The sequence below is a fragment of the Bos mutus genome, chromosome 15 (genome assembly GCF_027580195.1).
Source record: "Bos mutus isolate GX-2022 chromosome 15, NWIPB_WYAK_1.1, whole genome shotgun sequence".
Taxonomy (NCBI): Eukaryota; Metazoa; Chordata; class Mammalia; order Artiodactyla; family Bovidae; genus Bos; species Bos mutus.
In genome coordinates, this window is record NC_091631.1 from 2242594 (window position 1) to 2265953 (window position 23360).

Below are 23360 nucleotides of genomic sequence, written 5' to 3' on the forward strand. Positions count from 1 at the left end.
CCCACTTCTGGGCTTTCACACTGAGAAAACCAGAATTGAAAGAGACACGTGTACCCCAATGTTCATCGCTGCTCTGTTTACAATAGCCAGGACATGGAAGCAACCTAGATGTCCATCAGCAGATGAATGGATAAGAACGCTGTGGTACATATACACAATGGAGTATTACTCAGCCATTAAAAAGAATACATTTGAATCAATTCTAACAAGGTGGATGAAACTGGAGCCTGTTATACAGAGTGAAGTAAGCCAGAAAGAAAAACACCAGTACAGTATACTAACGCATATATATGGAATTTAGAAAGATGGTAATGATAACCCTGTATGCGAGACAGCAAAAGAGACACAGATGTATAGAACAGTCTTTTGGACTCTGTGGGAGAGGGCGAGGGTGGGATGATTTGGGAGAATGGCATTGAAATATGTGTATTATCCTATGTGAAATGTCACCAGTCTAGGTTCAATGCATGATACAGGATGCTCGGGGCTGGTGCACTGGGATGACCCAGAGGGATGGTATAGGGACGAAGGTGGGAGGGGGATTCAGGATGGGGAACACATGTACACCCGTGGCAGATTCATGTCAATGTATGGCAAAACCAGTACAATATTGTAAAGTAAAAAAAAAAAAAAAAGAAAGAAAGAAAAAAAATAAATAAATAAAATAGAATTTAGGGAAAAACAACAACAACAACAACAAAACAAATATAAAACCTGCTGCATTTTCATATGTGAAAGGACAAGGTGAAATATAATTTTAAAAAACTAAATAGGTAATATTTATATACATTATATATACTAACATAGTCTATTTCCATAAGTCAAAATATTTATATTAACACTATATTCTCAGACACCAAAATATAGTTCCACATACTATAATGGTAGATCTGTCTCATGTCTGTCTTAAGTTTTTCCATCTGTAGTTGTTTGGGTTTCATGAGTTTCTCATGAATGACATGCATGTGTGCATATGCTAACATATGCATGTGAATATACATGTTCTTGTGAGAGTGTAGGTGAACATGCTTATTAAGAAGAATTTTTGTAACATGAACTCCATGTTCATGAGTGATTTTTCTTAACTTATTACTCCTAGGTCTGATTTTATTTTTACGATTTTGGGTTTGTAGACTTAATCAACAGTTGGCGAAACTACTATAAGAAATTAGAAAATTGGAAATAAACAGTTACATATTTTTCTCAGATGAATCCAAAGTGGATGGACAGTGCCTTACTGTAAATTCAAGGTTTTTAAAGTATGAATCCTATAGAAGACTTTGCCTTCCCCACAGCCGTCTTAAAGGCACTCTTGACCTCCTTGTTCCTCAGGCTGTAGACCAGTGGATTCAGCATGGGGATGACCATGGCATAGAACACGGACGCCATTTTGTCTGCGCTCATGGAGTGGCTGGAGCTGGGCTGTAAGTACATGAAGATGACAGTCCCGTAGAAGATGGAGACAGCAGTGAGGTGGGAAGCACAGGTGGAAAAGGCCTTCTGGCGTCCTTCAGAAGAGCGCATCCTCAGAATGGTGATAAATATAAACAGGTAGGAGATGAAGATGACAAGGACAGAAAAAAGAGCGTTGAAACCCACCACAAAGAAAATAACCATCTCACTGACGTAGTTGTCTGAGCATGAGAGAGCCAGCAGAGGAGGAGCGTCACAAAAGAAGTGATTGACCACGTTGGCCCTACAGAAGGAGAGCCTGAAAACGTTCCCAGTGTGGACGGAGGCATTCAGGAAGCCACAGCAGTAGCAGCCTATGAGCAGACGTGCGCACGCTTTGGTCGTCATGGCCGTGGTGTAGTGCAGGGGTTTGCACACGGCGGCATAGCGGTCATAAGCCATTGCGGCCAAGAGGAAACTTTCTACGGTGATAAAGGCTACGAAGAAGAAGAACTGGGTGACACAAGCCTCGTAGGAAATGGTTTTGTCTCCTGTGAGGAATCCAGCCATCACTTTGGGAGTGACAGCTGAGGAGTAACCAAAGTCCACCAGCGAGAGTTGGCTGAGAAAGAAGTACATGGGCGTGTGGAGACGAGAGTCCAGCAGGATCAGCTCGGTCATCCCCAGGTTCCCAACCAGGGTGAGGAGGTAGATGAGAGAGAAAGTGATGAAGAGCAGGATCTGCACTTGCGGGTCATCGGATAACCCCACAAGGAGGAACTCAGTCACCTCTGTAGTGTTTTCCATGGAGATCAACTGGGAATTGTGTGCCTGCTCTGTAGCAATGGGAAAATAGAATGAAAATAATAAATGAAAGGAAGGCTCCATTGAAGTCAATTATCATGATCACTCTGTGCTTTATTTCAGTATTAAAATAACTTGCTTCCAGGAGTGTTTAGATTTAAAGCCTGACCACAACAGCTAAATTATGTTATTTAAAGGTCATAGAGTATCCCAGTTAAAAGGATTTGGAGGTAATGCATCCCAACCTCCTAACTTCATTTGTCACTCAGCTGTGTCCAACTCTGTGACCCCATGAACATTAGCCGACCAGGCTCCTCTGTCCATGGGATTCTCCAGGCAAGAATACTGGAGTGGGTTGCCATTTCCTTCTCCATCTTAACTTTATAGAAGACTGAATTAAGTTAAAGGCAAGAAAAGAAAGAATTTATGCTATTTCATCAGATTGGTTACTAACTAGAACAGCTCTGGCTCCCAATTCAAAGTTTCCAAAACAAAAACAAAAATTATTCTTTAAACTAAACTAAACTTAGTAAAATACATATGAAATTGGATTAATTTTACTTCAGCTTACTTTTTTTGGCTTTCCATTGTGTCAAGAACAGTGTTGTATATAGCCTAAAATGTTCTCACTATACTGTACAATAAATAGGGTATATAATTTACCCCATAGTAGAAAACAGTAGAAATTCGTGCCCAGGGAATAAAGACATCTATAAAATAACAGTTTTTAACTTTTACTAAATTCATGCAGCTTTTAACTTCTGCATTCAAATGTTCCTGATCTGGATTCATGTTATAGCCATATTAAAAGATGCAACTTCCAGCATCACCATGTACAGAACTGATGAACTTCTTTTCTGGTGGCATGCAACATCACTTGGCTGTCAATTATCCCATCAATTTTTCCCAGCAGCCAACTAGGTTGGTAACGCAAATTCAAACTCTGTCAGTTGCTAGATATTATAATTCAAACAGCGGGTTTGATCTATCTGTACTGGAGAGGTGGATGGCCTAAGATATGACTTGCCAATAAGGGTGAAATCAAGGGACGGATAGCATCATTCATGTCGTTTTCCCTGCAAATTCCTTCTACTAAATGATTTTAAATATGGTGGTCTGGGATAGACTCATTCACCAAAATGAGAGTTTTTAGCAAATGCCTGAACGGAGTAGGGGAGCAGGCCTTGAGTATACGTGGGGGAAGAGCACAGCCCAGGCACTGAAAATGAAAATGTTAGTCACTCAGTTCTGTCCCTCTCTTTGCAACCCCAAGGACTGCAGTCTGTCAGGCTCCTCTGTCCATGGAATTCTCCAGGCAAGAGTCCTGGAGTGGGGACGTTCTCCAAGGGATCTTCCCAACCCAGGGATCAAACCGGGTCTCCTGCATTGCAGGCAGATTCTTTACCCTCTGAGCCACAAAGGAAGCCCATAACCCAAGCAGAGGAAACAGCAAATACGTGGCACTGGGATTTAAACATGCCAAGATTGTTCCAGGAACAGCAAGAAAACCAATAAGGCTGCAGTTGGAAGGTGAGAGAAGTACAGCAGTGTGAAGCAAAGAAGACTTCACACACTTCTTTAAGTTAATTTAAGTTAACTTTTATTCTGAAAGAGATTGGAAAGCATCATAGGATTTGAACCCAAAGGGACCTCATCTGAATTCTTTGAATAGAATCACTCTGGTAGGTCTGTAGGTACTTGTATTTAGCAAGATAAAGATGAAAGTTGCAAAAGAAATTATAGGTTATTATATTATTCCAGGTAAGAGAAGATGATTGTTTAGACCAAGCTCGTAGTGAGAGAGATAATAAAAAGCTGTTCAATTTTGGATATATTTCAAAAATAGAGCTGACTGGATTTACTGATACACTGCATATTGATGGTAGAGAGAGGGGTCAGCCCTGACTCCTGTTTTTGAATAGTGATACAAAGAATGGTGGGAAAGGAGCAGATTTTTCTCTTTGGGACAAAGAGAAAAAGAAATCATCACTAAGTCTGAGATTCCTTTTGGCCATCCGAGTAAAAGTATTGCATCAACAGCTCTGATACAGCAGTCTGGAGCTCAGAAGAGATGGCCAGATACCTCAGTTTAGTTCAGTTCAGTCACTCAGTTGTGTCTGACTCTTTGTGACCCCATGGTCTGCAGCACGCCAGGCTTCCCTGTCCACCACCAACTCCCAGAGTTTGCTCAAGCTCATGTCCATTGAGTCGGTGATGCCATCCAACCATTTCATCCTCTGTCATCCCCTTCTCCTCCTAGAGAGAAAAAGTCTCAAATTAGATTAATTTTAACTTTCTTAGGCTTCCCTGGAGAAGGCAATGGCAACCCACTCCAGTACTCTTGCCTGGAAAATCCCATGGATGGAGGAGCCTGGTAGGCTGCAATCCATGGGGTCGCAAAGAGTCAGACACGACTGAGTGACTTCCCTTTCACTTTTCACTTTCATGCATTGGAGAAGGAAATGGCAACCCACTTCAGTGTTCTTGACTGGAGAATCCCAGGGACGGCGGAGCCTGGTGGGCTGCCATCTATGGGGTCGCACAGAGTCAGACACAACTGAAGCAACTTAGCAGCAGCAGGCTTCTCTAGTGGCTCAGTTGGTAAAGAATCCACCTGCAATATAGGAGATCTCCTGCAATGCCAAAGACTTGGGTTTGATCTCTGGGTTAGGAAAATTCCCTGGAGAAGGAAATGGCAACCCAACTCCTGTATTCTTGCCTGGAAAATCCCTTGGACAGAGGAACCTGGTGGGCTACAAACCATTGTGTCACAAGAGTCGGACACAACTTAGCAGCTAAACCACCACCATGAAACCTCTTGGAAATTTCTGATGGCTCAGCATACATATGTAATATTAAATCCAACACATTAAAACACCAAAGGCGCTTCCCTGGTGAGTCAGTGGTAAAAAAAAAAAAAAAAAAAAACCTGCCTGTCAATGCAGGAGACATGAGTTTAATCCCTGACCCAGAAAGAGCCCACATGTTGCTGAGCAACTAAGCCCATGTACCCCAACTGCTGAGCCTGTGCTCTAGAACCTAGGAGCCACGATACTGAGCCCACATGCCACAGTACTGAAGCCAGAGCCCCCTAGAGCACATGCTCTGCAGCAAGAGACACCACCTCAATGAGAAGCCCTTGAACTGCAACTGGAGTAGCCCCTGCTCACCACAACTGGAGAAAGCCCACACAGCAACGAAGACCCAGCACAGCCAAAGATAAATAAATAAATAAAAGTTCTTAAAAGTATCAAAGAAAGTGTTTGGACAGACTAATACTAGATTGCTCATAAGGTCTAAAAAATAAAGAGATTTAGTAGCAAAGGGAATATGGGAGAGGAGGTTACTGCCTCCTGAGATAGCTGACCTGTCCCAGGACACAGAGAGATTTTTGGTTACACAAGGGAGGTAGAGAACCTTTGAAGGAAAAGTTAAGTGTGTATTGGGTTATGCTGGTAGTTGACTGTAAATTCCAGAGTGGAATGATATCAGAAGTTGAGCAGGAGTGGAGCTGGGATCAGTAAAGGAGAGATACAGAGATGTGTGGGCATGATTTCGTAGGAGTTGAGGGCTGATATGACAACCCTGAGCTTCGTGCTGAGTGACAGCAATGAATGTAACAATAAGGTGAGTCCTCTGGTCTCAAGGTGAAAATAGCGGTTGGAAGGTAATTAAACAGGCGAGGGTCATGACCGAAGCATGAAGATTTCTGGGCAAAGGTCACTCCTGAGGTTAGTGGTATGAGAGTCATTTATACAGAGCAGGGTGACTAGGATATCCTGTTGATTCCTTAAATACTGCTCACTTGAGTAATAGTGTAGATACAAATTTCTCAAATCCTGGAAACAAAATTTGTTCTAGGAATCAATATAAAACTCCCCACCCACTTTCTCCTGCACATGAGAAGTCTTAGGTTTTAGTACAATTCTCCTGGAGGAAAAATAAAGATAAAGCTTGTTAGTCAAGATGACTACTATGATCATGTTCCCTAAAAGGGAAAACTGAGATTGGAATAGTTTAAATAACTTGTTCAAAGTCAAGCAAGCTTATACTTAGCCAAGCAGAGACTCAAGGTCTTCCTGTGCTTTTCTCAGTGTCCCATGATAAATATACTTTGTAAATATATAGATATAAATATATAAAACATACAACATAAATATATAGAAGTTCTAATAGGACCTGTATAGTGTTTAGGCAAAAAACTTTCAATTGTATAAAACAGATAAAAGAAATATTCAGAGAACTTAAGCCCCAGCTCTGAATAAATCAAGGGATAAATGGCTTCCTTGATACATTTTCTTGACTATGTCTATTTATGCAAATTTATGCACTTTCATCCAGTTGATTTGTAGGCTTACCTGACTGCCTGAACAATGCAACATGCAAATCCAGTACCTTCATACGTGAGTTGACCTCAAATCAAAAACTCAGCTAATTAAAGCAAGTAAACATTCTGTTGTGATGCTTTTCTTTAGTGTTTGACCAAAAGGTTTAAAGTTCCCTAGCTGCAGAAAGAAACTGGAGGGAAAAAAGCGGTTTTAGCCTTGGAAGCAGTGAACAAGAGTTCTACTCCTGGGTCTGGTCCTCACTCTTCCTAAATAAGTCACTTAACCTCTTTGAGCTTCAGTATCTTTATCTATAAAATAGAAATAATAAAAAGGCAGTCCCAACAACATCTTGCCTGAGGACTACTGCTATGATAAGAAAATCCCTACAATACTTCATACTTGGTAAGGGGTGGTCATCACAATCATAGTCATTATCAGTGTTATTTAGGACTTTTCTTCCCTGGACATTGTTACTGCTCTTAGCAATATCACAATTTGGGGGAAGGTCATTGTTGCTACGTCATTGTTGCTACTGGACAACTATTAACACATCAAAAGAAAAATAAATGGCCAAAGTAACTCAGATTCTTGGGCTGCACATTCTAATACGAGGACAATTAGAGTCATGTGGGAACCAGGAGGGAGTTATGTAGACATGGAATTCTCAGAGGACAAATACCCTATGAGGGCTATAAATCTTGTTATCTCACCTAACTAGGGAACACGTGATTGACCTGTCTAAGGGGATCCAGCTCTGTCTGTTGAGGGAGATAGTGAGTGTATGTTCACTATTTGCAGTAATTCTCTTTGCTGTTGTTTATCAGTTGCAAAGCCGTGTCTGACACTTTATGACCCCATGGCTTTCCGGAGTTTGCTCAAACTCATGTCCATTGAGTTGGTGATGCCATCCAACCATCTCATCCTCTGTCACCCCCTTCTCCTCCTGTCCTCAATTCTTTCTGATATTGCACTAATTCAACCTCCAGAGCTGCAATTTGACATAAATATTGGGGGACAGAGACACAGGCTCTGTCATTAAATAAGACATAGTGGACCCATGGAATTAACAGTTCACTTAATTCACCTTAAATGTTTGTACAATGAGAAGAAATATCAGCTCATTAAACTGTTTACTAATCCCAGATGGATATAAACTATAACTGTGAGACATGGGACTATATACCCATGCAAAATTAAATCATTGTTGCATATACGATGCTTACACTTAGTGAAGAAGATAGGCATCAAACAAGGAAATAACCTAAGCCTATGAATATATATAGAAAAACATGTATTTATATAGCATATATAATTTTGTGTATATGTATATATATGTAACATTATGTACAGGATAAGCAAGTAATTGTATGCGTGGAAAAATAAAAGAGACAAGAAGAAATCTGACTGGACAGAATGCTTTCTAAGGGAATATTAACATGTCAGCCAGGCCTAAAAATGACAAAGAACCAGTGTGGGGAAAATCATTCCATGGAAAAAAAAAGCGTGGGATCACAGTTCCAAATTTCAAGTAAATTGCCAGAATGTAAAAGCAGGCAACGTTGCTGCAGCATAGGTAGCAAGGCCTCTTCCCAGCACTTTGCATTTCAACATCCTCCCAGAATAAAGCCCTAATCCCATTCCCTAAGTCAAAACTGTCAAGATTATTGGTCAGCATCACTGCACTGTAATGGATGGGTTCAAAGGAAAGCACTAATATCATCCTGCCAGAAGCAATGAATTTGGGATTCACAATTAGCTTGAAATTGGAAACTATTTGTTCTCGCTAACTTGGGAATCTGTATCATTGGGAGAAAAGCCATCACTATGCCTTAAAGAGTATCCATCATGTCCAAAAATTATAGCAAGTAGTTTTAAGAACCCATGATAATATTAGTACTCTGCTGTGTGAGCCGGGGGTGAATGGAAAATCTCTCTACCTCCTGCTAAATACAGCTCTGAACCTAAAACTGTTCTTTAAAACATCTATAAAAAAAATTAAGCTATTGGTACATTGCTAAAAAGGCTTCCCTGTTGGCTCAGCAGTAAAGAATTCAACTGCAAAGCAGGAGAAGCAGGTTCAATCCCTGGGTCAGGAAGATCCCCTCAAGAAGGAAATGGTAACCCACTCCAGTATTTTTGCCTGGGAAATTTCATGGATAGAGGAGCCTAGCAGGCTACAGTCCGTGGGGTTGCAAGAGTCAGACGCAGCTTAGCGACTTAACAACACATTGGTAAAAATCAAGTTACATCATTACATCTAGGGCACATATTTGACATAACCATGGGAGTATAGAGACACAGGCTCTAACATTAAACAAGCAAAATGAATCCCAAACTTACCGCAACCCCTCATTCCTTAAATCTTTACACCACTGTGAAGAATTATCCATTCATTCAACTATTTCTTGATCCCAAGTGAGTATCAGCCACAGTTTGGAGTCTAAGAAGACATATTCATTCAAAACTCCAATATTAGTCTTACTAGTCTGCTGTGCTTGAGTTTAGTGGAGAAGGCAAACATGAAGCAAACACACAAATAAGAATATAGTTTAAATGGAAAAGGTGTCCATATGACAGTGAACAGTAAAATTCTACTGTGAACTGAATGGTCAGAATATTTTCTCAGGAGAATCAACATCTCAGCCAATGCCTGAAGGGTAAAGCAGCATGGCAAAGATTGCCCAAGAAAAGAGAAAAGTTATGGTAAGGCCCCGAGTTGTCAAAGAAGTTGGCAGGATCTAAGGAAGACAGAGTGACTGCTGCACGATTAACCTGTTCCTTGGCAGTGTCTTTTCATTGTTTTTTCCAGAACAAAATATGTATACAAAATTTTCTAATTTTGGTGTCAGGGTAATGCTGGAATGAGACAGAGATTAAGGAGATTGGAAGTATTTATTTCTCTTCAATTTTTTGGAGTAGTTAGAGAAAGATAGGTATTTAACTCTATTTAAATGTTTGGTAGAATTCATCTGTAATGCTGTCTGGTCCTGGACTTTTGTCTGATGGGAATTTTTTTTATTATTCATTCAATTTCATTACTAGTGATCAGTCTTTTCAGATTTTCTATTTCTTCCTGATTCAGTCTTAGAATATTGTATGTTTCTTGGAATTTTTCACTTCTTCCAGGTTGATGAATATTTTGACATATAATTGTTGGTAGTAATCTTTTGTGGATCCTTTGGATTTGTGTGTTGTCTGTTGCAACGTTCTTTCATTTCTGATTTCATTTATTTGGGCCCTTTATTTTTCTTAATGAGTCCTGCTAAAGGTTTATCAATTTTGTTTATCTTTCTGAAGAACCAGCTTTTATTTTCATTGCTATTTTCTGTTATTTTTCTAGTCTTTATTTACTCTTGCTCTGATCTTATTTCCTCCCTTCTATAATTTGGGCTTTACTTGTTCTTCTTTCTCTAGTTCCTTTAGGTATAAACTAAGAGTATCTTTCTGAGATTTTTCTTTGTGTCCTGAGGTAGGCCCGTATTGTTATAAATTCTCCTCTTAGAACTGCTTTTGCTGCAGCCTGTAGATTTTAGATCATTGTGTCTCCGTTTCCACTTCTCTCAAGGTATTTTTTATGTCCTGTCTAGTTTCCTTGTTGGTTCACTGGTTATTTAGAAGCTCATTGCTTATCTTCCATGTGTTAATGTTTTTTTCTGGTTTCTTTCACAGCCACAGTGGCACGACACTAGAAGCTACTTCCAAGAAGAGGCTATGAGGGGAACTAGGTCAGAGATAGGGCTGACCACAGAGAAGTTTAGGAAAATTTATAATGAGTAATTGTGGACACGACTTAGCAAATCAACAACAACAAATTAGCAACAACGATTGTGGTAGTGGCTACGTGACTCTACATTTGACCAAAGTCTTAAAACCATAAACTAAAAAGTATGCATATTACTGTTTGTAAGTTATACATCAATTTTAAATGGGGGCTATAACAAGAAATATAACAAGTAATACCAACAAATGTATTGACCCTCAAAATATCCAGCTTAGCCCCACAGAAAGTCACATCGCTTCCTCCTTTGGAAAGTAGGATGATGAGCTGTAGACGCCCTCTTGCTCTCCCGGGAGGTCATCCCTGGAGAGATGGATGTCTCTGTAATTCCCTGCTGGTTCTCACGCATTAGTCTCTGAAATCCCACCCTGGTTCCAGTCAACATCATTTCAGGGGAGCAGACTGCACGCTGAGCCCCTGTTACCACCGTTTATTAATCTGCACGTTAATAAATGCGGGTTGTTAGTCTGGCAGGTCCTCAACTGACCTAAGGATTGGCTGTGAGCCTTCAGTCATCAGGGAAAATACCCCAAGGTAAAAATTATACTGTTGCTGCTGCTGCTAAGTCACTTCAGTCGTGTCCGACTCTGTGTGACCCCATAGACGGCAGCCCACCAGGCTCCCCCGTCCCTGGGATTCTCCAGGCGAGAACACTGGAGTGGGTCGCCATTTCCTTCTCCAATTCGTGAAAGTGAAATTGCTCAGTCGTGTCCGACTCTTAGCGACCCCATGGACTGCAGCCCACCAGGCTCCTCCATCCATGGGATTTTCCAGGCAAGAGTACTGGAGTGGGGTGCCATTGCCTTCTCTGAAAAATTATACTAAGCAACCTTAAAATAATAACCTCTTAGTGTTTTACAGACCTTCCTTTATTTGCCATTTACAGAGGCAATTTTGTGAATTATATGGGAGAAGTAATTTAATTGTATTTATTTTACAAATAGGGAGGACATACGTGGCTCCTCCAAGGGTGCAGAAAGAATGCGTGGTAGATTCAGAGCCTGACCACATAGCAGTGTTCTCGCCCTCATCCTCCGTCCCTTCGAGACCTTGGAACGTTCCTGCCGCTGCCTGAGAGGTGACTTCTGGAACGTCCCTACCGCTGCCTGAGAGGTGACTTCTGGAACGTTCCTACCGCTGCCTGAGAGGTGACTTCTGGAACGTTCCTGCCGCTGCCTGAGAGGTGACTTCTGGAACGTTCCTACCGCTGCCTGAGAGGTGACTTCTGGAACGTTCCTCCCGCTGCCTGAGAGGTGACTTCTGGAACGTTCCTCCCGCTGCCTGAGAGGTGACTTCTGGAACGTTCCTCCCGCTGCCTGAGAGGTGACTTCTGGAACGTTCCTGCCGCTGCCTGAGAGGTGACTTCTGGAACGTTCCTGCCGCTGCCTGAGAGGTGACTTCTGGAACGTTCCTGCCGCTGCCTGAGAGGTGACTTCTGGAACGTTCCTGCCGCTGCCTGAGAGGTGACTTCTGGAACGTTCCTCCCGCTGCCTGAGAGGTGACTTCTCTAACGGCATCTATGCATTATTTCATGTCCAGATTTCTGACTTCAAACTTACTACTCAGGATTAACTGTCCTATTTTGTCAAGGAGTAAGGTAAGTACCCATAGTCCATATATACATTTAAATTTAAAATATTTAAAACAAAAAGCCTGCCAACAAAATAGATCTACAAACTAAAGGTAACCCACAAACTGTGAGCTTTCAACCCTCTACATCTGTGATTCAACTATTGGATAAACAGTAATAAGAAAAAGAAGAAAAGGAGACTATTTCAACTTAAGCTGATATACAAGTTAAAAAAAATTAAGCAAAAGAATGGCTCACGTGGACAGACCAGAGCAGACAATTATACAGGCAGAGCATGAACAGAGGGTGATATATTGGAAAGCACCAAAAAATTGAAAGGACCTAAGTGGTGTGTGAGCAAAAAGCAAAATGAAGAGGAGGTTACAAGGACTCAAAACTCATCCTCACCTGAAGCCCTGCATACCATCATCCACCTTTCTCAAACCAGCATAGAAAACCACTATTCATGTTTAACAGTAATAGCATCTTCTTCAGACTGTGCTGAACACTCAGCTTTTTGCTCATTGTTTTTCATGTATTATCTAACTTAATTCTCAATAACACCTTGAGTTAGGTCTCCTTACTATCTTAATTTTTCAGTTGGAGAACAACTGGTTCAGGAATGTCAGTTGATGACCAAAGACTCAGGCTGTTAACTTGGGCTCTTCTCAGAGTCCAAACTCTCCATCTAATGCCATGTCTTCCTTTGAGAACTGCGTCTGCTGGCTGTACATGCCCCCACTCCTCCAGTTACCCCACTACATACACTATGCATCTAAGTCTCAGTTACTTCTCTGTGCAGCCTCTAACACTGAGTTTGGACCAATGAAGACAATACATAATTTAAACAGAGCTAAATTCAGTTTAATTTAAATTTGGTAAAGACACATCAAACTTGAGAAACGCTTTATCTGAGAACAGAATTTGACTTGCCAGTGAGTATTTGTGGAAATACAAATTACTCTCCTCTTGTGTCTACAAGGGCCTTGGCATATAAAGAGCAGAGAAGTGTGTGAATTTAATAGGCGAGGAAAAGCTGAACTGTCAGAGTTATTAACTCCAAAATGATCGTGTTTTGACATATCTGAAAGAATTAAAAACTGGAGAGATGATTCATTACGATCCCTCATTCAATAGTTTGGAATTCTAGATGAATAATACACTAAGTTTCACTCATAAGTCCATGCTTTAGATGTGGAGAATCTTGAAGCACATATCATTTCTGTAACGAAAAAATGTTCATGAGATATAAACATTTCAGTTTCGCTGTTACTGCAATCTTAGCTAAATTTGACGCTCTGTTCCTTTGTTTCTCTTTGCTCTGGACATCTGATTCTTAAGTAACCCGGATGGAGAACACGACCGAAGTGACACAGTTCATTCTCCTAGGACTAACCAGCACCAAAAATCTGCAAGTTCCCCTCTTTATAATATTCATTCTCATTTACTTGGTCAATGTGGTTGGAAACGTGGGCATCATCCTGCTGGTGCTCCTGGACTCGCATCTCCACACGCCCATGTACTTTTTCCTCAGTAACCTGTCTCTGGTGGACTTTGGTTACTCCACAGCTGTCATTCCCACAGTCCTGGCTGGATTCCTGAAAGGCCGCGGGGTCATCTCCTATAATGTGTGTGCTGCTCAGACGTTCTTCTTTGCAGCCTTTGCCACTACGGAAAATTTCCTCTTGGCAGCAATGGCCTATGACCGCTATGCAGCAGTGTGCACGCCCCTCCGTTACACCGCAACTATGACGACAAGCGTGTGTGCTGGTCTGTCCACAGGCCCCTGTGTCTGTGGCTTCCTGAATGCCTCCATCCATGTTGGAATCACCTTCAGTCTCTCTTTCTGTGGGCCCAATGTGGCCCACCACTTTTTCTGTGATGTTCCAGCAGTCATGGTTCTCTCTTGCTCAGATAGGTATGTTGATGAAATGGTTCTTGTTTATGTAGCCAGTTTCAACATCTTCTTTGCTCTCCTGGTTATCTTAATATCATACATATTCATATTTATTACCATTCTGAAGATGCACTCCTCTGCAGGATACCAGAAGGCTTTATCCACCTGTGCCTCCCACCTCACAGCAGTCTCCATCTTCTATAGTACGGTTATCACGATGTACTTACAGCCCAGCTCCAGTCATTCCATGGACGCTGACAAAATTGCGTCTGTGTTCTATACCATGATCATCCCCATGCTGAACCCTTTGGTCTATAGTCTGAGGAACAAGGAGGTTAAGAGTGCTTTCAAGAAGATGATTGAGAAGGCAAGATTGTCTCTAAGATTGTCATTTTAACATTTTAGAATACAAAATGATCCAGTTTTACTCTGCTCACATTTTTCCCATTCACTGAGTCACATGCAGAAATTAAGTGCTGAATAACACCCTTATTTTTTTCTAAAGTATATTGTCTAGAATAAGGAAACGTGTTCAGAAATCTAACAACTAAATGAGGGTGGCCAAAGAGAAGCATAAAATATTGTGGTTCTGCTTGTCAAAAAGCTTGTTAAGGACATTAACATGTTCAACATGCATTTTACCTACGGCATGTGCTAGAGCACACAGGCAAAGCAGGAAAAGAAGCAAGCCCGTGGACAGGAGGGCGCCTGTGGCCTGTAGACACACGCGCGTAGGGGAAGAAAAGTAGCAAGAGGTAGACGGAGAGGGTTTGTTTGTATTAAAAATAATGAGAATAGTGAATTAGTGGATTAAAATATAAATTTATATCTAATATGACTTTCTTTAGCTGAATATCTGTTCTAAAAGTCTTCATCTGAGAAAAAAATAATAAACTTTTGATGAAACTATGTGCTTATTTTGTTGGCATAGTTTACTGACAGATGTATAAATATACCATCTTAAGTGAATTAATAATTGTCTTGATTGAGTCATTTTATTAAGCTGAATTTTCACATCACAGTTTTCAAAAGGATACAATAGCCATAGTACAAGGAAAATGGAGGGAAAATAATATAATAATTTTTAAATTTTTCATCCATGACTACCAACATTCACCTTTTTTAAAAAATGCACTGAGCTAGCAATAACATTGTATATTTTTCTGTTTGCAGTTGCTTTAAAATAAGCCAATGCTGCTTATTAATTCCCTTTAAATGGTTTATAGTCTTATATAAGTTTCATATCATTGTTACTGTTTAGTCACTAGGTCATGTCCAACTCTTGCAACCCTGTGGACTATATGGCCCACCAGGCTCCTCTGTCCATGGGATTTCCCAGGCAAGAACATTAGAGTTGGTTGCCACTTCCTTCTCCAGGGTTCTTCCTGACCCAGGGATAGCACCCATATCTCCAGCATTGGCAGATGGATTCTTTACCACTGGAACCACCAGGGAAATCCAAGTCTCGTGTGTACAATGTTATATTTCCACTTCTGTATACAGTACAGTGCATTCATCACTGACAGTTTAGTTTCTACTCATCACCATACAGTGTACTTCTTTTAACCATTTCACCCTGCCCCTAGCCCTCTTCACCTCTAAAAACCACTAGTCTGTTGTCTCTATTTGTGTATTTGCTTTTATTTGGTTTAGTTTATTCAGCCATAAAGAGAATTAAAATTTGCCATTTACTGTAACATGGATGGATCTAGAGGGTATTATGCTAAGTAAAATAAGTCAGAGAAAGAAAGACAAATACTGCATATTTTCAATTACAAGTGGAATAAAACAATAAAACAAATAAATGAATGTAACAAAATTGAAACAGACTCACAAATGCAGAGACCAAACTATTGGTCACTAGTGTGGAGAGGCCAAGGAAAAGGGGCAAGATAGAGGAAGGAGGTTAAGAAGTATGAACTAGGATACAATATAGAGCACATGGAATAGAGCCAATATTTTATAACTTTAAATTGAATATAATCTGGAAATCTATTGAATCACTGTTGTATACCCAAAACTAATATAATATTGCAAATCAACTGTACTTCAATGCAAAATAATAAAATGAATAAAATAAAGAGTATTAATAGTCAAGCCATGCCTTGGACCCAAGACAACCCTTGAATCTACATTGCGTGGTTCCTAAGACTATGATCTGCATTGTTGTTCAGCCTCTCAGTCATGTCCAACTGCAACACACCAGGCTTCCTTGTCCTTCACCGTCTCCCGGAGCTTGCTCAAACTCATGTCCACTGAGTCGGTGATGCCATCCAACCATCTCATCCTCTGTTGTCCCCTTCTCCCCCTGCCCATAATCTTTCCCAGCATCAGGGTCTTTTCAAATGAGTCAGCTCTCCTCATCAGGTGGCCAGTGTATTGGAGCTTCAGCATCAGTCCTTCCAATGAATAGTCAGGGTGGATTGGCTTTAAGTATATTTAGATCAAATTTAATTTAACAAAATTTTCAACTTCACCTCATCAAGGGTTCATGTGAAAGTAAAAGATATGTGCATAGAGCATGTGTAGAAGAACTGGCTCAATGGGGGCCTGTCCATCAACAGAGGCGACTCTGAGAGGAAGGCGTAGTGTTGTGCATGGAGGACAGGCTCTGGGGTGAGGTACACACCAGGCTTCCATTATCTCCCTTAAGGCATTGTGAAAGTGAAAGTGAAGTCGCTCAGTCGTGCCCAACTCTTGGTGACCCCGTGGACTGTAGCCTACCAGGCTCCTCCGTCCATGGGATTCTCCAGGCAAGAATAGTGGAGTGGGTTGCCATGCCCTCTCCAGAGAATCTTCCTGATCCAGGGATGGAACCCACGTCTCTTATATCTCCTGCATTGGCAGCCAGGTTCTTTAGAACTAGAGCCACCTGGAAAGCTCTCAATTGGACTAGGCATATGTCCAAATCCACTAGAGAAAGAAACGGCAGCCCACTCCAGTATTCTCGCCTGGGGAATCCTATGGACAGAGGAGAACTGGCGGGTTATAGTCCATGGGGTAGCAAGGAGTCGGACACGACTGAGCGAATAAACAGCAAACAGCGTGTCCAAACCCATAGCGTGTAGAACACACAGAGAAAGCCAAGCTATAGAATTTGGATAATTATTGTATCTTTTTAAAAATTCTGATGGCAACATGTTGATTTAACAAAAATGACTCAGTCAAGACAGAAACACTGATTCATTTAAAATATATTTATGTATCTCTCAACAAAATGCTCCAAAAGAGTAGACACTTTCATTTAAAAGACTATAATTTTTCCTTCTATTCAGAATATTAAAAGTTATTTCACAAAAGGAATAATTGCTATTAGACACAATTTTATACTGAATATCTCAACTAACAATTTAAATTATTTTTATCAAAAACTAGCCATGCTCCGTTTACCTCTGACAAATTTCCCATTCCAGTGTGCACGTGCCCATAATAATGACAAATCAAATACATCAGTACATAATTAGTACATTACCACACGATGAATCAAATATCAGAAGTAAGTTTTGACAAACAGGTCCCAAATTTTCTAATGCTTTTCCTTAGCTATCATCATTCAGATATTGAATTTCTGAATATGTTTTCTTTTTACCAAAATCAGACTTTTGAAAAGATAAGGATGCCATCTCAGGAATTTAAATGCAGTGTGGGGATTAAAAAAATAACTTATTGCATGGGGAAAATCTGAGAGGAATTAATAAAAGTTCTTGTACTTACACCCCACTCCAGTACTCTTGCCTGGAAAATCCCATGGACGGAGGAGCCTGGTAGGCTGCAGGCCCTGGGGTCGCTAAGAGTCGGACACGACTGAGCGACTTCACTTTCACTTTTCACTTTCATGCATTGGAGGAGGAAATGGCAACCCACTCCAGTGTTCTTGCCTGGAGAGTCCCAGGGACAGCGGGGCCTGGTGGGCTGCGGTCTATGGGGTCGCACAGAGTCGGACACGACAGAGGCGACTTAGCAGCAGCAGCAGCAGCAGTACTTACTGGGCTTCCCAGGTGGCGCTAGTGATAAAGAATCCACCTGCCAATGCAAGAAACAGAGATGTGAGTTCAATCTCTGGGTCAGGAAGATCCCATCTTAGGAAATGGCAACCCACTCCGGTATTATTGCCTGGAAAATTCTGTGGGCAGAGGAGCCTGGTGGGCTGCAGTCCGTGGACATGACTGAGCCACTGAGCACACACACTGGGCATACTGCAATGTCAGAATCTGTAGAAAATGTTGCCTTCTCAATGACTTTCTTGAATGCACCCTTAACCTCCATGTTCCCCAGACTATACCCCACAGAGGTCAGCATGGGGATGAGCACAGAGTAGAACACAGATGCCACATTGTCTGGGTCTATGGAGTGCCTGGAGCTGGGCTGTAAGTCCATGAAGATGACGGTCCCGTAGAAGATGGAGACAGCAGTGAGGTGGGAAGCACAGGTGGAAAAGGCCTTTTGGTGCCCCTGAGCTGAGTGCATCTTCAAGATTACAAATGTTAATTGATGCCTTTGAACTGTGGTGTTGGAGAAGACTCTTGAGAGTCCCTTGGACTGCAAGGAGATCCAACCAGTCCATTCTGAAGGAGATCAGCCCTAGGATTTCTTTGGAAGGACTGATGCTAAAGCTGAAACTCCAGTACTTTGGCCACCTCATTGGAAAAGACCCTGATGCTGGGAGGGATTGGGGACAGGAGGAGAAGGGGACAACAGAGGATGAGATGGCTGGATGGCATCACTGACTCAATGGACGTGAGTCTGGGTGAACTCCGGGAGTTGGTGATGGACAGGGAGGCCTGGCGTGCTGTGATTCATGGGGTCACAAAGAGTCGGACACGACTGAGTGACTGAACTGAACTGAACTGAATACACAGGGAAATCAATATAATCAGAAGAGCAAAAGAGACATTAAAGCTCATGATGAAAACAAGAACCACTTCACTAATGTGCTTATCAGACCTAGAGAGAGCCAGGACATCTGGAACATCACAAAGTGATGGGCTATGTTGGAGTTGCATAAAGAAGGACCGAATATGTCCCCAACATGGAAAGAAGCATTCAGAAAACTACAGACATAGGATCCCATGGTCAGATGTGCGCACACATGTGTTGTCGTGGTGGTGATGTTATGCAAGGGCTTGTGTAATGCTGTGTGGCAGTCATAAACCACTGAGGCCAAAAGGCAAGGTTCCACACTTGCAGAGGCTACAAAAAAGATTTGAGCAGCACGGACATTGTAGGAGATGATCTTGTCTCCAGTGAGTAATCCAGCCATTACTACAGGAGTGACAGCTGAGGAGTAACCAGAGTTCGCCAAAGACAGATTACTGAAGAAACATGTGTAGGATTGTGCAGACAAAAGTCCAAGAGAAGCAGTGTGATCATTCCCAGGTTTCCAACCTCATGGATGGGGTAAACGATAGCAAACATGATAAACAGGAGGACCTACAGTTCTGGGCACTCTTAGTCAAAGGAGGATGGCCTGTGTCACCTCTCTCTTGGTCTCCACCAGTGCTATTTGGGAATTAGGAGAGGTACTGCAGTAGTGAGGAATAAAGGGGGAAAGTGACAAGCAAAAAAGACATTGCAATGAAATTTAAGTGCATTAGCATTAGCAATTTCTACTTCAAAAGTATCCTGGTCTAATATTAAGAGCTTCACATGTAACTGTGTGTGTGAGTATGTGTGTGCTTCTGTGTGTGTTTATGTGTACAATGTGTAGTACTATTATTTTTATTTTGCTATTAAAGGAGTTAGAGACTTGAGAGATTATATGATATTCTACAATTCTATTGCTAGTCTAAAAATTCAAGACTGAAGCCTAATTTTCATCTAATCAAAATCCAGGGGCTTTTAGTCACCTCACTGTCAACACATATAAAGGTACCAATAAATATAAGGCTGGTAAAAGGTTAAATTGCTGCTAGATCTTGCTGATTTATTTATTTCCTTTTGTTCTCTGTGTACTTTAAAGAATAGTCCCTTCACACTTATCTTTTCTTTAACTTTAATGAGAGACCAACTGTTAATGAACAAGAAAAAAATATCGCTACCTGCTCAATCAGAGCACCATCTGTCTTATTTTTTATTCTTCTTCTTTAGGGAAGCAACAGGAGGGTTTATAAGTACCATTAAATTTCTCACCAATGGAAATTTGGATATTAAGACTCCAATCTCAAATCACTATTTTGGAAAAAAGTTTCAAAACATCATTTCTATGCTCAAAAAACTCATAGTATGTATAGGTTTCCCATTGTTTTTGCATGAATTACACTTTTCACTAATAGTGTTTATGGAATAATTATCTCACTTCTTGAAGAGAAGGGACAGTCAATCCTGAATAGTGAGTGTGAAATCAGAAGTTCAGCCATGAAATAATGCCTAAGTAATGATAAAGAAGCTGAACTGTAGGTAGTGGTCAAACGACTCCAAGGACCTTAAGACAGTGAAAGATCAGGATGAAACACTAACAAGGACCCAGGAACCAGGACTAACAGGGACCCAAGAACCCAGGTTCAAGTCCCAAATCCACCATTAATTCTTGCTGTGCTCTTGGAGGTGTCACCTTCTCCTAGTTTGTAAAATAAACATGTGAAATTACTCCTCCCGTGTAGCTTACAGAATGGTGTCTGTAAATAGCAAATAAGGGAAGGTCTACTGAAAAACTCAGTAGAGAGGGTTACCATTTTAGAGTTATTCAACATAACTTTTATCTTGAGGTGATTTCCTTGGCAACAATGTAGGCTCATAGCAATTCCTCAGGTAGGAGGGAGACCTGTGTGCAAGGACAATGATTAACATTCGGGTGAGTGTATGATAACCAAGGAGCTTGGCATGCAGTCAAGTCCCTCTAAATTGATGTTGCTTGGAGTGTTGTTGGTATTTCAGAGGCTGGTATAAGGGAACCAGGAGTGAGTTACAGAGACATGGAGCTCTCCGGGAGTGCCCTCATGGGACCATCTGCAGCTCCTCACCCCACCTTCCCAGGGAAGAAGTAACTGAACACCCTGTGGAGACCTGACTGCATATGAGTGTGCATGCATATTTTGGTATTACTTGCCATTCTTTTTTTTTTTTTCTTTAAATGCATAATTGCAAAACTGCAAAATCCACAAATTTGTGTGTATTATTCCAATAATTTAAATATGTATAGCTATCTAACCATTTATAGAACAATTCTACCATGTAAATGAAACCCACGGTTCTTTGTGGTCCACTCTTTCTCCTAGCCACTGCCCCTGGAAACTACTTAATTGTTTTCTGTATATAATTTTTTAGCAGTACTCCATTTTTTGGACATTACAGATTGTTTGTTACTCCGCTGAGGAGCATTATGTTGGTTTAGTGTTTGGTGATTATGAATAAAGCTGATCTAAACATATACCCTAAAGAGTTTTTCTGCAAATATAGGTTTTTATTTCATTTAAGTAAGTATCTGTGAGAAAGATAGCTTGGCCATACAGTAAATATACACTTAATTGAAAAAGAACGTCAAACGGTTTTCTGAATTTGTTCAACTAGCTGGTTCCCACCTGCAATGCATTCCACTTGTGTTATATCTTTCCCAGGGCTCAGTGTTTTATTGTGTTTTAAAATTTAATTCTTGTCTCATATCTTTTCTTGCTTTTTCACAAAGATGTCTCAAAGAAATCTCATAAAATCCTCTTTAAAATCCACATTTGCCTTACCACCACAGCTCTGTCCTAGGAACTTTCTTTCAACAAAGGAATTAGATCCATGATTTCGTCTGACCTTTTGCCTCTGATCTCACAACCCACTCCAGTACTCTTGCCTGGAGAATCCCATGGAGGGAGGAGCCTGGTAGGCTACAGTCCATGGGATCACAAAGAGTTGGACACAACTGAGCAGCTTCACTCACTCACACTCCACCAAAAGACATCACACATTTTTTAGTGCAGCAAATCTAGTGGTCACGCATTTGTTCTATGCATGGAGATGGCGTCACCCTAAATTTAAGTAATTTATTTAACTCCTCCAAACTCTAGTTTCTCATCTGTAAAGAGGGAGATGATAGCACATAATCATCAAAAGATTTTTAGGAGGATCATGAGATGACATCTATACCAAGGGGAGTACAATTTCCAGGAATATCAGGTGTCCCTTAAGGTTAAATATTACTCTTTTCTTATTCTCAACATTTGGTATAGGAAGTTTCACAAATATACTGGTACTCAAACATTCAATTAGCTTTCCCTCACATGTGACTGCTCCATTGCAACTCAGCAGAGATATTTACTAATTGTAGACGATGGACTTTGGAAAAACGCGTCATGTCAGGGTGGGTGAAAGCATATACCTAACACACTAGTTGTCTCTTCTCCTGACAGACTGAGGAGGCTCAATTTTGTAGCTCAATTTGCTGCTGTGGATGATGACACCCTCATTAACCGACATCGTTTAGTGACCACATTCAGAAGTGCTCTTTTTCACAAAGCAAACTGTAATGGACATAGTAGCATATTGAGAAGCAAATCTGTGAGAGGCTGAATAATGTCTCCAAAGAAATGAGCCCCTAATATCTTGGACCTTTATATGGCTACTGTTAGGGACTGAATCATGTCCGTCCTCCCCAAATTTAACATAGTGAAGATATAGCCCTTAATGTGACTGTTTCAGAGACAGGGATGACAAAGAGGTAATGAAATTATGTAAGGTCACAACAGTTGGGCCTTAATCCAATATAACTTCTGCCTTATAAGTAGAGGAAAAAGTATCAGAGCTCTCTTTCTCTACCACGTGAGGGCACAGTGAAAAGACTGGCATCTGCAAGCCACAGAGTGAGTCCTCACCAGGAATTGAACTGCCCAGCACTTTGACCTTGCAATTCCCAGCCTCCAGTAATGTAAGAAAAGTAGTGTCTATTGTTAAGTCACCCAGCCTGCGGCATGAAGTTATGGAAGTCCACGCTGACTAATGCAGTTATCTTCTGTGACAAACACTTTGCAGCTGTGATTAAGTTAACAGTATTTACATGGGAAATTAACCCAGATTATTCAGTGGGTCCTAAATGCAATAGCCAGTGTTCTTAAAAGAGATAAGGCAGGAAAAATGGCAAATTAAGGAATTGCACAGAAACACCAAAAGAGCAAGCAGAAATCTTCAGAATCAAATTTTTGTCATAACTCTGAAAAGTGTTCAAAGGTTTATAGCAATTAACAAACACTGTGGTTTTTTCAGTGGTCATGTATGGATGTGAGAGTTGGACTGTGAAGAAAGCTGAGCACCAAAGAATTGATGCTTTTGAACTGTGGTGTTGGAGAAGACTCTTGAGGGTCCCTTGGACTGCAAGGAGATCCAACCAGTCCATTCTAAAGGAGATCAGTCCTGGGTGCTCTTTGGAAGGACTGATGCTGAAGCTAAAACTCCATTACTTTGGCCACCTGATATGAAAAGCTGACACATTGGAAAAGACCCTTATGCTGGGCAAGATTGAAGGTGGGAGGAGAAGGGGATGACAGAGGATGGGATGCTTGGAGGGCATCACCAAGTAGATGGACATGCATTTGAGCAAGCTCTGGGAGTTGGTGACGGACAGGGAAGCCTGGCGTGCTGCAGTCCACGGGGTAACAAAGACTTGGAAATGAC

The 23360-nt window shown here is 41.1% G+C and overlaps 2 protein-coding genes and 1 pseudogene across 2 annotated transcripts; 1 reads left to right on the plus strand and 2 right to left on the minus strand.

Moving 5' to 3' along the window:
* Nucleotides 1-1254: 1254 nt before the first annotated feature.
* LOC106700501 (olfactory receptor 5B12) lies at nucleotides 1255-2199 on the minus strand. Its single transcript, XM_014482595.2, has one exon. The coding sequence runs from the start codon at nucleotides 2197-2199 to the stop codon at nucleotides 1255-1257; it is 945 nt and encodes a 314-aa protein (XP_014338081.2).
* An 11019-nt stretch (nucleotides 2200-13218) lies between these two features.
* On the plus strand, nucleotides 13219-14166 carry LOC102264822 (olfactory receptor 5B3). The gene has a single exon (XM_005908836.2). It carries the CDS (start codon nucleotides 13222-13224, stop codon nucleotides 14164-14166), a length of 945 nt encoding a protein of 314 aa, XP_005908898.1. The 5' UTR covers nucleotides 13219-13221.
* Nucleotides 14167-14411: 245 nt separating this feature from the next.
* Nucleotides 14412-22169, minus strand: LOC102266245 (olfactory receptor 5B2-like; annotated as a pseudogene).
* Nucleotides 22170-23360: the final 1191 nt, after the last annotated feature.